General features: G+C 34.1%; 1 protein-coding gene across 1 annotated transcript in view; it reads right to left on the reverse strand.

Annotated features, from left to right (window-relative positions):
* LOC138709626 (transforming growth factor-beta-induced protein ig-h3-like) overlaps window positions 1-12,500 on the reverse strand; it is a 168,192-nt gene that overhangs the window by 51,746 nt on the left and 103,946 nt on the right. The window contains exons 7-8 of the mRNA XM_069840530.1: window positions 11,593-11,761; window positions 3,945-4,154 (exon numbers count right to left, since the gene is read on the reverse strand). Of these exons, the coding sequence (XP_069696631.1) occupies window positions 3,945-4,154; window positions 11,593-11,761 (379 nt within the window). The remainder of the gene's footprint in view (window positions 1-3,944; window positions 4,155-11,592; window positions 11,762-12,500) is intronic.

Genomic DNA, 12,500 nt, shown 5'->3' on the forward strand with positions numbered 1-12,500 from the left:
TAAAAATTCATTAACTCACGTGATTTCCTTCTTTTCTACGACCTTGCGACAAAACCACTTGGACAGAAAGTAGATCGCATGTCTGAGTAATTTTATTTTTTCGGATCGGGCAGAAGTGAAGATTCAATTTACAGTAGTTAAGGTACTCTTTTATAGAGTAGGTACAGAATTATTTCAACATGAGTTACTAGTACGAAGGACGAAACTGGTAATTGGAATCAGGTACAATAGTCTATAGTGCGATAATATGCAGATTAGAACTGAAGCCTGTATCGAAGTGAACGGCCACCATTTTCAAAATTGTGTTTAAATATCCATATTATGAATATTTTTCAATTTAACTTCATTCTCTATATTGTACACTAATGTGCTGTAGACAGTATAATATACACTGCATAATGAATACGTCCGAATGGATAACTCAGTTCGTGAGTAAAAACACTCATTGTTAATACATTACTGTATTTTGATTAAAGAAAAACCTAATGAAAATTATCAAACTCAAAATCGCGATATTTCCTAGTTTACGTAAATGGTTGAACTACTTTTCTTCCCTCCTATACCTAGTAAAGTGATTTGTTTGTATTTTACGCCAGTAGTCTATCATCGAACTCCAGTCGTGGAAGGGGGTAGCAAACGGTGTTTCCGGTTCTCAACCGTTAATCCAAAGGTATAGCGAGGTTAATATTAGAAATGTTAGTAAAAATAAAATGATGTCCCTGTACAATAAATATTAAGTGGAAACAGTTTTGAAAAAAATTTGTCTTCATATTCATAAAATTATTAAATTTATACAAATTTGTCCATTACACGAACGAGTTTATTATTATTATTATTATTATTATTATTATTATTATTATTATTATTATTACTATTATTATTATTATTATTATTACTATTATTATTACTATTATACTATTATTATTATTATTACTATTATTATTAATATTATTACTATTATTATTATTACTATTATTATTATTACTATTATTACTATTATTTTTACTATTATTATTGTTACTATTATTATTATATACATTATATGCATTATATTATATGGTACTGCATGTTGGGATCCTTACAGATTAGAACATATTAAGACACTGGAAAAGATTCAAAAACGGACTGTCAAGCGTTGTCGGAAAAATTCACCATTAAAATGGGAAACACTCAAGGACAGGAGAACGCGAATTCGATTATGCGCACTGTTCAAAACATACAGAGATGAGCCTGCCTGGAGAGAAATAAAAAATAGGTTGCAACCGCCAAATTACTCTTCAAGGAACGACCACTCATATAAATTGAGGGAAAGAAGACAGAGGACGGACACTGGAAAGTTTTCTTTTCTCAATCGTACTATCAGGGACTGGAATGCTTTACCTGCAGACTTACTAAAGGCTTTACCAACAACCAAAGACGTATTTAAAAATAGGCTTAAGTACTTTAATAATAGAGGATAATTATACACAGTATGTAAAAGATGTAAATGACATTTTGTTATTGAAGTGTTGTATCAGTGAAGAATTATGTTGTGTCAGTGAAGTGTATTGTGTCAGTGAAGTGTGTTGTGTCAGTGAAACGTGTTCCTGTCAGGGTAGCTTTATAGTTTATAGTGGCAGTGTAAAATATTTGACCAGTGAAATGTTTTTGAAGTGTTAGTGAAATCAGGATAGAATCAGTGAAATGTGTCGTAGTTCCAGTGCAGTAAGTGAGTTGACAGCGAAATGAGTGTAATGTGGAAAGGTACTTGTGCAGATATGAACATATCATAATCGTGGGTTTTAGTTCGAACTTAGATTTAAGATACAAATTAGATTTATTTTAAATGTTATTTTAAGTGATCGTCCTTCATTTAATTTAGGATATTCCCTATTATTATTATTATTATTATTATTATTATTATTATTATTATTATTATTATTATTATTATTATTATTATTATTATTATTATTATTATTATAATTATTATTATTATAAATTATTGTTAGTATTAATTATTGGTATTATTATTAAGTGTATTTTTAATTAATAAGTTTATTATTGTCATTATTGAGAGTAATTAGTTACCACTGCCATCGGATATATACCCATTGCAGTGTGAATAAATACATACATACATTATTACTATTATCACTATTATTATTATTATTATTATTATTATTATTATTATTATTATTATTATTACTATTACTATTATTATTATTACTATTTTATTATTATTATTATTATTATTATTATTATTATTATTATTATTATTATTATTATTATTTTACTAATGATAAAAACAGTACAGTTAAACTTGCCGATCACTCTCTAGTTTTAGAGGATACTTATCATCCATCTATCTCTATTTATATTGAAGTAAAATTATCGTTACCGGAACACTCTCTAATCAGTTCTTATTTAAGTTATTCTCAAGGTGATTATCTGAATCTTTATTCTATTCTATACAATTATGATTGGACTAGCATATATCAGACTACTGATGTAAACATTGCTGCAAATTCCTTGTCTCAAATTATAAACAATGCTATATCCCTTTGTGTCCCTGTCACCTTTGTTAAAAAATTGCACTATCCTAAATGGTTTTCAAACGATTTACGTCAGCTTCTCCACTAACTACGTTAATTGGTTTGAAAATTATTCAACAGATAGACAGTCTTGTGTTCGACTAGGTAATTCTCTCTCGGTTCCATTTAATAATTTATGCGGTGTTCCTCAATGGTCTACATTGGGACCTCTCTTATTTTTATTATTTATAAATTATATAAGTAAAAGAATAAGTTCTAGCTCCCTTTTATTTGCGGATGATCTCAAAATCTTTCGCAAAATTAATAGTTTGGTTGATTGTCAAATTGTTCAAAATGACATTAATTCAATTTCACAATGATCTGTTGAAAATGGAATGAAAATTAATCAATCCAAAACTTTTGTTATTTCCTTTTCACGGAAAACTATCTCCCTAAAATTTAACTATTCTCTCAGTAATGTCGTAATTACTAAGAAAGATTGGTGTCCTACTTGATTCTAAATTATATTTCCATCATCATGTGCAATATATTTATACCCATTCGTTAAGAATGCTTGGTCTAATTAGGTATATAAGTTATTCTTTTTCCACTCCTATGTGTTTATTAATTTTATACTATACGTTGGTTAGATCCAAGCTTGAATATGCATCTGTTGTATGGAACTCCATTACTTCCACTGACTCGGCTAAATTGGAGAATATTCAAAGAAAATTTATTTCCTTGTGTTCTTATAGATTTTTACCAAATTCCGATTATAACTATGAGATTAAATGCAATTATTTCAGTTGTGGTAGTTTGTTCACCAGACGTCAGGATCTTGATTATTTATTTTTTTGCAAAGTCATTAATGGTGATATTGATTGTAAATCTTTCATAAGCAATATCAGTCTTCGTATTCCTGCTAATGGTTTAAGATTTCATAAATTGTTTTATAATAAGAATCCTAAATCTCTCTCTCCGGTCTGCAGATGCATTAAATATGCTAATTTGCATGGATTCAACTTGGATCCATTTAATGTGTAGTATATCTTTGAGTTTTTAACTCACTGATCTAATTTTATAATTATTTGTCCATTTTATTTCTTGCATTTGGTCAATTGATTAATGTAGACTATTTCATTATTTCAATTATCTCATTGTACTAATTTATAATTTTATAATTATAATTTGATCAATGATTGATGTAGACTATTATATTGTTTGTATTTCATCTCATTGCCATTTTCTATCATTCATTCTCATCATCATTTGTTGTTTTGTTCTGTTTTGTATCGTGCTAAACTGTAATTGGCCTTGTGCTGTTGTTTTTGCACGTTAATATTCTAAATAAATAAATAAAAGTAAAAATAAATTATTATTATTATTATTATTATTATTATTATTATTATTATTATTATTATTTTAACAACCCACCTCGGTCCGGCAGAAGCAGGTCGTCCAGCATGTAGAGCACCCCATTCTGTCCGAGCAAGAAGTCAGACCTCAGCCTCTTCTCTTCCACTGTCGTGCCCTTCCTGTCGCAGTCGAACTTCAGCTTCTCCGCCCCCAGAGTCCTCACTTTGTGTTCTCCGATTATTGCTGGCAAGCAGATGGGATGCGGGATCACGTGGTTTTCCAGTAACGCTGTAAAATAATAACTTTTGTTCAGCAGATAGGCCCGTTACACACTTGCAGAGTTTTCGCCAGCGAGAAATGTGTTGAGAGAAAATTAAAAAATTGATAATATGGATTCAAATGGACGTCCACACACTGGAAGAGATTCTCGTTCTGGGCAAAAACCTCGCGCGAGTTTCTCGCTGGAATCGGTAGCTCAGCGAATTTTCTTGACACATTTATTAAAGATGTTTGACATTTATACTCTTTATGACGATTGAATGTAGAAAAGATATCACAGGTGGCGATGAATTGTATTGTTTTTATTTGAAAATGAGGAAAGATGGCTGATAATTGCAGTCAGAAACTTATCGAACTTGTACGATGTCACCCGTAGGCCTATTTATATGATACACGGGATGAAAACTATAAAAACACGAAACTTAAAGAAGAAATCTGGAGACAAATATCAGATTATCTGAAAATAAATAGGGCTATGTTTTATTTTGATGAGATTTAATAGTATTAATTAAACTTTTGAAATAATGTATCTAGGCTATATGTCTTAACAGTTTACATAATTTTAATCAGAATATAGCATAGAATCCTCTATCATATCATGAATGGCAAAAAACTGAGGTTTATTCAATCTGAAATAACACCTAAACGTATCATCATTCAAATCGAAACCAATGTCCAATATTCGCCCTTATTTTCGTAAGATACAATGTGATTTTCAGATATTTCTGGCTTTAATTTTAGGCCTACTTTTTCTTTTCATTAACAAAATTGTTCATGTAACTCCATTTCCTCAACATCTGAATGCTCAGATTCAACATAGCGTTCGTACGTAATTTGTGAAGTATGATAATATACTTACAGGTTATATTATTTAAGTACGACAATATACGTAAATACATAACCTATAATATTTCCCCCAATGAGTGATTACTATAATCAGAAAAATGCTTCCTGCATGAAAGCAGTGCATAGATGATCACACCGAGCTGTGATCTGTGATAGCGAGAACTCGCCAAGTGTGTGGAGGAAGGCTCTTCGCCTCTTTCTCGCAACACATTTCTCGCTAGCGAAAACTCTTCAAGTGTGTTACGGGCCTTAATCGAAGAACACACTGACGTTAAAAGATATCTGACCTACGATTTTATGATCGTGTAAGCGAACTTTCTAACCACGGGATAAATCTGAACCAAAGACATAACAAACTTTGAAATAGGTAGTTCCACTAGTTCTCATTAGGTGACACCACTATTGTAGCGATTAAAAAAATTGTCGTAGATTGAGCATACATTATTTTCATAATTGACAATATCAGCTGTTTCCAGCTAAACACAGTGTTCTACAATCAGCAGAGGGGAATGAAATATTGAATTCTGTAATGCAGTTATATACGATTAGCATTATCGCGATTACCGAAAATGTGATGACATACTGTAGGTCACGCTTGGTCCCGTCTGGTCAACAGCTGAATTACCATAGAGGAAACAATTGTCTCTATGTACATACGTATATGTTTGTTTCCCTCCTGGACAACACCTAAAGTTCATACTTTCTTTCGATGTCTGTTCATTGTTTTTTTCCTGTTTTTTTTTTCTTGCAGCTTGATATGGGAATTTATTTGTTAAAATTGTTACATGCTTTACAATGTAAACTGATACAATTTATATGATTACTGCTTATATTATTTTGAAAAAAGATTTTATAACCTATAAAATTTATATCATCGTGCCAAAAATTTATATTATTTTGTAATAAAATATGTTTTTTAAATCAATTCTAACCTCAACGATAGCTTCGTAATGGAGACTGAAATTGAAAATCTGAAAAAGAAACCAGTTCCAGTTTGTAATTCATTATTTATTGAAATAAAACATCTTTCAGCAGCCTTCTATTACTCTATATTGTAAATTTATTCCAACTCAACAATGTAATTTTATTATTTCAACAATAATTCCTTTCTACAATTCACCTTAAACGCTCTCGTCAACAATAGGATTTGCACTCAACACAGTATTCGTTATTGCACTCCACAGACGACAATGACAATTTACTTGGATTATTGAGAACAACAGTGAACTGTTAATTTTAACTAATGTTCACAAAGCACTATTTACAAATCAGAACTGTCAGTTCTCAGTTCGTTTGCCTTGGCTAGTAAGCTCTTCTAGCTCAGACACTCGCGTTCACAGTATCTCGAACCCCAGACCTTCAGAGACAGTCCACTGAACTTCAAACTCAGGTCCCCCAACTGCGGTCCACTGCACTCGAACTCAGGACTTCCGGCTCCACAGTTACGGACACACTCAAGTCGAACTCCGGTCTCGAAGCTGGCTTCACTGCTACACAAGACTGGCTGGCTTGCTCTCCACTGACTTTAACAACACTGACTTACTGACTGACTGACTGACTGACTGACTGACTGACTGTTCCACTGCTCGCCTGCGTGTCGTAATTTATACACACACGATAGTTGCGAGAAAGTACGAGTTCTCGATATTTCCACTTCGACGGACTTCTGGACGGTTCTGTTCGGGAGGGTCCGTCCCCCCCTTCACCCCGCAGCAGTTTGCTTCCTTCCCCTCTCGGCAAGTACCAGATGCCCGCGCAACCTCCCCTCGCCACCACACCTAAGCGACCAACGTTTCGTGTGCCGCGCGCCCTGTCGGACATGCGTTCGAATCCCGACGCAGCTGTCACAATATATATATATATATATATATATATTATATATATATTATATATATATATGAAATATGAATAATTCGTCTGTCATTTGTTAATATATTTATTTTTACTTTTCTCATATCTGCATTAAATTTCTCCACTACGTCTAATAGTAGCCAAATTCATTTTCTATCCATTCATTTTTGTTTCTATTTCATATAATTCAATGGAAGGGGTAACAAAATTCCACAGCAGAAGCTATCATGTCTTCCTGAATAATATAAATCAAGATGATTCGAAACCAAAGATTACTAAAATGTTACTTTCGTCCACTGGGCCGTGCCTCAGCGCGATTATCTTGTTCTGGGAACAGGATTTAACTACTGATCGCGATCGGGACGGTGACACACTACAAACCCGATCGCGATTAGTGACTGTAGTCTGTCACTAGTCACATTGGAACACTGACTATTATCTTCGCCATCTATTCATAGAAGTAATAACTAAAGAAGCCACACTTTCACGAACAAATTATCGATCACTATCGATTAGTAGGGTCAGATATCTTTGAACACCAATGTACATAATCAAGAATATCATTTGATACTGACTGAAACATCACGTCTTTCAGAGCACTTCGTACGATAGGCAAAGTCCCTCTAAGAGTACAGAATCTCTAAATTAATGTAGCAATATAAAATACATTAAAATATCACTATCATTTTACCACTGTATCGTTTCACGGACGTCTATTTCATTACCTTGTTTCTAAAATTTGTTTCAGATATATTTGTACCTGCCTTACTTGTCATCTATTTAAATTTCGAATTGTATTAATTTTGTCAGTTTATATTAATAAACTAAACAGAGGATACCAATATTGCCTATTTCCAACAACATATTTTCTGGAACTTTATAATGTTAGGTTATATTATATAATAAAATTGTTTGACCTAGCCACAATTATAAAGCTTGCAAAACATTGTTTGTTAAGAGCCGGGTTCACTTTATGTGTTTCATTTTCCTTAAGGGAGGAAATGGTCTACAAAAATGTAGTGAAATTAATTTTTTTACATCTCAGCTACTATAAAAGCTAAATGAACAAAACTTTTCATACATTACATTTTATAAAATACTACTCATAACATTGAAATAGCTCTAATAATTACCTGTAAAAATAATATCAAAGTTGCATAATTTTTTACAACCGTAAAGAATTTACGTAATAAAATACACAATTAATTAAATATATCTTAGCATGCAGGCTTTCACGGCCGGTGTCTAGTTGAAACAGAGCTTCCGGGCTAAGATGCCTGGTGTACTGGTGCTGACGTTACCAGACGTTTCGTCTACTTCTACGGCAGACATCTTCAGTGGTTAGGTATCCTCGGTCTAAGTCTTCTGCTCGGGATACCTGTAGCAACAGTTGCTACAGGTATCCCGAGCAGAAGACTTCGACCGAGGATACCTAACCACTGAAGATGTCTGCCGTAGAAGTAGACGAAACGTCTGGTAACGTCAGCACCAGTACACCACGGCATCTTAGCCCGGAAGCTCTGTTTCAACTAATTAAATATATGCATGATTCTTCTAGTGATATGTTTTAAACACCATCATCATCAACTCAGTCTAGGATCTTTTATCTGTTCCTTCAGGAAATGTTTTTTTCTTAATCAAAACTTTTTGAAATTTTAATATTGAAGGTAAGCATTAAGAAATAGTACATTATGCTACGAGCCTATAACGGTAGTAATTAAGACGCGAGTATGTTTATGAGACGAACGCAAGCGAGCGTCTTAATTACCATTATAGGCAAGTTTCATACAACTTTTTATGCTCGACCATATTTCTAACTCGAAATTATTCATAAGTATTCATGTTATTAGTATTAGTATTAGTATTAGTATTTATTTATTTAACCTGGTAGAGATAAGGCCGTCAGGCCTTCTCTGCCCCTCTACCAGGGGATTACAACTATAACATGAACAATAAGATTACAATTGATATTAAATTTACAATTACAATTACAATAAAAATTAAAGTACGACAAGAATACCTGATTAATGAAAGCTAGACATTTTATCATAGAAATTAAGAACAAAGAATATTTTTGAATTTACTAAATTACAAATTAAACCTACAATAACAAAATTCTATAGTGATGAAATTACCGGATATTGAAATATTTTGTGATAGATTAAGAGAACTATTTACAAGAAACCATGTCTGAACGAGTCTCAATTACTGACCAAGTGCCTAGTAAGTTTGCATTTGAATTCAATTTTATTTCGACAGTCCCTGATGCCAGCAGGTAACGAATTCCAGAGTCTTGGCAGGGCTATTGTGAAAGAGGATGAGTATGAGGAGGTTCGATGGGATGGTATTGTTAGTATTGTTTCATGGCGAGAGCGTGTGTTCAGATTGTGGTGGGAAGAAAGGTAAGTGAAGCGAGACGACAGGTACGAAGGAATAGAAGAGTTCAAGATTTCGAAGAGAAGGAGAAGTGAATGTAAATTTCTTTTCTTATCTAGTTTAAGCCAACCTATTGCTTCCAGGGATGGGGTAATGTGATCATATTTACGAACATTGCTTACAAAACGTACACACAAATTATGAGCACGTTGAAGTTTCATTTTGTTGTCGCTGGAAAGGTCAGTCAGTAAAATGTCAGCATAGTCAAAATAGGGAAATACAAGTGTCTGCACAAGGGACTTTTTTAAGCAAGAGGGAAGATGAACATTTATCCTTTTTAACACATGAATAATAGAATATACTTTTCTGCAGGTTTCTGTGATTTGCATGTCCCAGTTGAGATTATTATCCATGTGAATGCCAAGATTTTTTACTGAAGAACTGAAAGGGATATGCACTGTACTTACTTTAACGGGGGAAATGTCGAGGTGTTTTACAGCGTCAGTTTGCCGTTTGTGTCCTAATATGATTGCTTGTGTCTTTCTAGGATTGATATTAAGATGGAATTTCTTTGTTCATGTCACAATCGAGTCAATGTCTTCGTTCAATTTATCTATAGCGTCATTTATTCGATCTAAGCGGGAAGAGATGTAGCATTGAAGGTCGTCAGCATACAAGTGATAGTTACAATGCCTTACATGAGATGTAATATCATTGACATAAATTGTGAACAACAATGGTCCGAGTACCGAACCCTGTGGTATACCTGATGTTATGTTAAGCCAGGAAGAGCTTCGATTCTTATCTGACTGGGGAGCGAAACTGACCTTGTGCAATACCTCGTAAATTGTGAGATGTGCGCAGACGCGAAAGTATTGATTTTTTCCGAGAAACAAATGTCATTGACCTTGATATAATCTAGAGAGTAAAGTAAAGATTAATCTTGATATAACCTTGAAATTGATTTAGACATTGAAAAACGAGATGACAAATTGAATTTATTTGAATATTATTTACAATTAACGCTAATTATTATAGTAACAGAACATAACCTTCTGCGACAGTATTGGATTTCCAGCCTCCGTGACGTTTCGCTAGTTGTCTTTCGATTGCATATCCGAGAATAATCGATACTTGCGCTTTCATATTGCTACATCGGTGTCTTCTGATTGGTGAAACACCTGAACTTTAATGAATAGGTGTACTTTGATGAGGTCCATTAAAGGGCTGCTATCAGGTGTATATTTGCTACATTTCAGCATGGTCGAGCATAAAAAATATTTCTTCAACGAATAGGTAAAAAAAATCGTAAACTATGTTGTTTATTAAAACATTTCAGTAAAATTATCATACAGATATTTCATTAATTGTATATTTTAATATGTAAATACTTTACGGTTGTAAAAAATAAGCAATTTTAATATTATTTTTACAGATAGTTATTACCCATTTTAACATTCTGATTGGTTTTTATAAAGTGTAATGTATAATGTATATACAGAGTGTTTCCGAGGTGGTGTTACAAACTTTCAGGCATGGTGGCGAAGGGCACATGTATCAATTTGAGATAAGGAACCCTGGTCCGGAAATGACTGAGTCGAAAGTTACAAGCAAAAATATTTCTGTGGAAATGAAATAACCTTATTCCTCTGTCCACCTTATTTATGTGTATTTATCTCTACATCTTACACATACTGTATTCATCTGACGTTTTTTACGTTGTCTACTTACAGTATTCCATTCAGTGCGCTGTCTGAGGGGTGGGGACAGGAAACTACACTAAAGCAATGCAGATAGCGTAATGTGTAACGGACATGGTCGGTCCTGATACGCACGTCTGTAGACAGCAGTGTATGTGTACAAGTTGCAGTGTCCAGTCGATCAGTCCTAGTGAAATGGAGGAGTACACGAGAGCGGAATAAGCAGACCTGATTTTCGAATACTGATGAGGCAATGGGAACAGTAGACAAGCTCACAGATTGTATCGGGACAAGTACCCACGTAGGAGACATCCGACCCATATCATTTTTCCACGACTGTTCCTAAGGTTAAGGGAAGGAGGGCACGTGGTGCCAAATTACAATTCCATTTCCACTCAACTATTTTTGCTTATAACTTTCGACTCAGTAATTTCCGGACCAGGGTTCCTAATATCAAATTGATACATGTGCCCTTCGCCATCATCTCTGAAAGTTGTAACACCATCTCGGAAACACCCTTTATATTAAACATGAAAAGTTTTGTTCATTTAGCTTTTATAGTAGCTGACATAAAAAAATGAATTTCACTTTTGCAGGCCAGTGATGTACCTCCCCAACTCAAACATTTAGTTTTCATTTAAGTGTGAGACGAAGGACACATTTTGCGCACAAACCCTCTCTGGCGTGCTTGTCATTCATGATCTTCTCAAGTCGTGACTGCGGAATCTTCTGGAAGGCCTCATCCGATGGTGCGAGTATGGTACAAGGCTGCTGGGAATTCTTCAGTCTGTTGACAAATCCAGACTGTTCCATAGCCTTGGCGAGCTCCGAGAAACGTCCATCCTGAAGTGTAAATCATAAATATTTGTTAAACATTCACTGTGCTGTGTTCCAGTCATTCTAGTAAACATATCCAGGTCTATTGTTTACATTATTGAACAGCATCTGCATCTCCGTAGATTGCCGACACAATTACGAAGAATATGTTTTAATGACCCCCCATTTTATATGTAGAGGACTGGGTTATTGGCTAAGAAGAAACTGCCTACTAAATGATGTACTGGAAGAAATGGTAAAAGCAAGAAACGTTCGGGGCAGAAGAAACTATCAGATGATTGACAATTGTTATTTGAAGTGTTCTATCAGTGAGGAAGTGTATTGTGTCAGTGAAGTGTGTAGTGTCAGTGAAGTCTATTGTGTAAATGAAGTGTGTTGTGTCGGTGAAGTCTATTGTGTAAGTGAAGTGTGTTGGTTCAGTGAAGTGTGCAGTGTCAGTGAAGTCTATTGTGTAAGTGAAGTGTGTTGTGTCAATGAAGTGTGTAGTTTCAGTGAAGTCTATTGTGTAAGTGAAGTGTGTTGTGTCAGTGAGGTCTATTATGTAAGTGAAGTGTGTTGTGTCAGTGAAGTGTGTAGTGTCAGTGAAGTCTATTGTGTAAGTGAAGTGTGTTGATGTCAGTGAAGTGGCTGTGCTAAGTAAAGGGTGCGTCAGAAAGAACGGATGGATTTCAAACTATCGATACGCAACGAGGAGAGAGATATAGTGAGGGGGACCACGACTGTTGGTTCAGCCATAGAATGCAGT

The sequence above is a fragment of the Periplaneta americana genome, chromosome 11 (assembly GCF_040183065.1).
Source record: "Periplaneta americana isolate PAMFEO1 chromosome 11, P.americana_PAMFEO1_priV1, whole genome shotgun sequence".
In the NCBI taxonomy this organism is placed as follows: Eukaryota; Metazoa; Arthropoda; class Insecta; order Blattodea; family Blattidae; genus Periplaneta; species Periplaneta americana.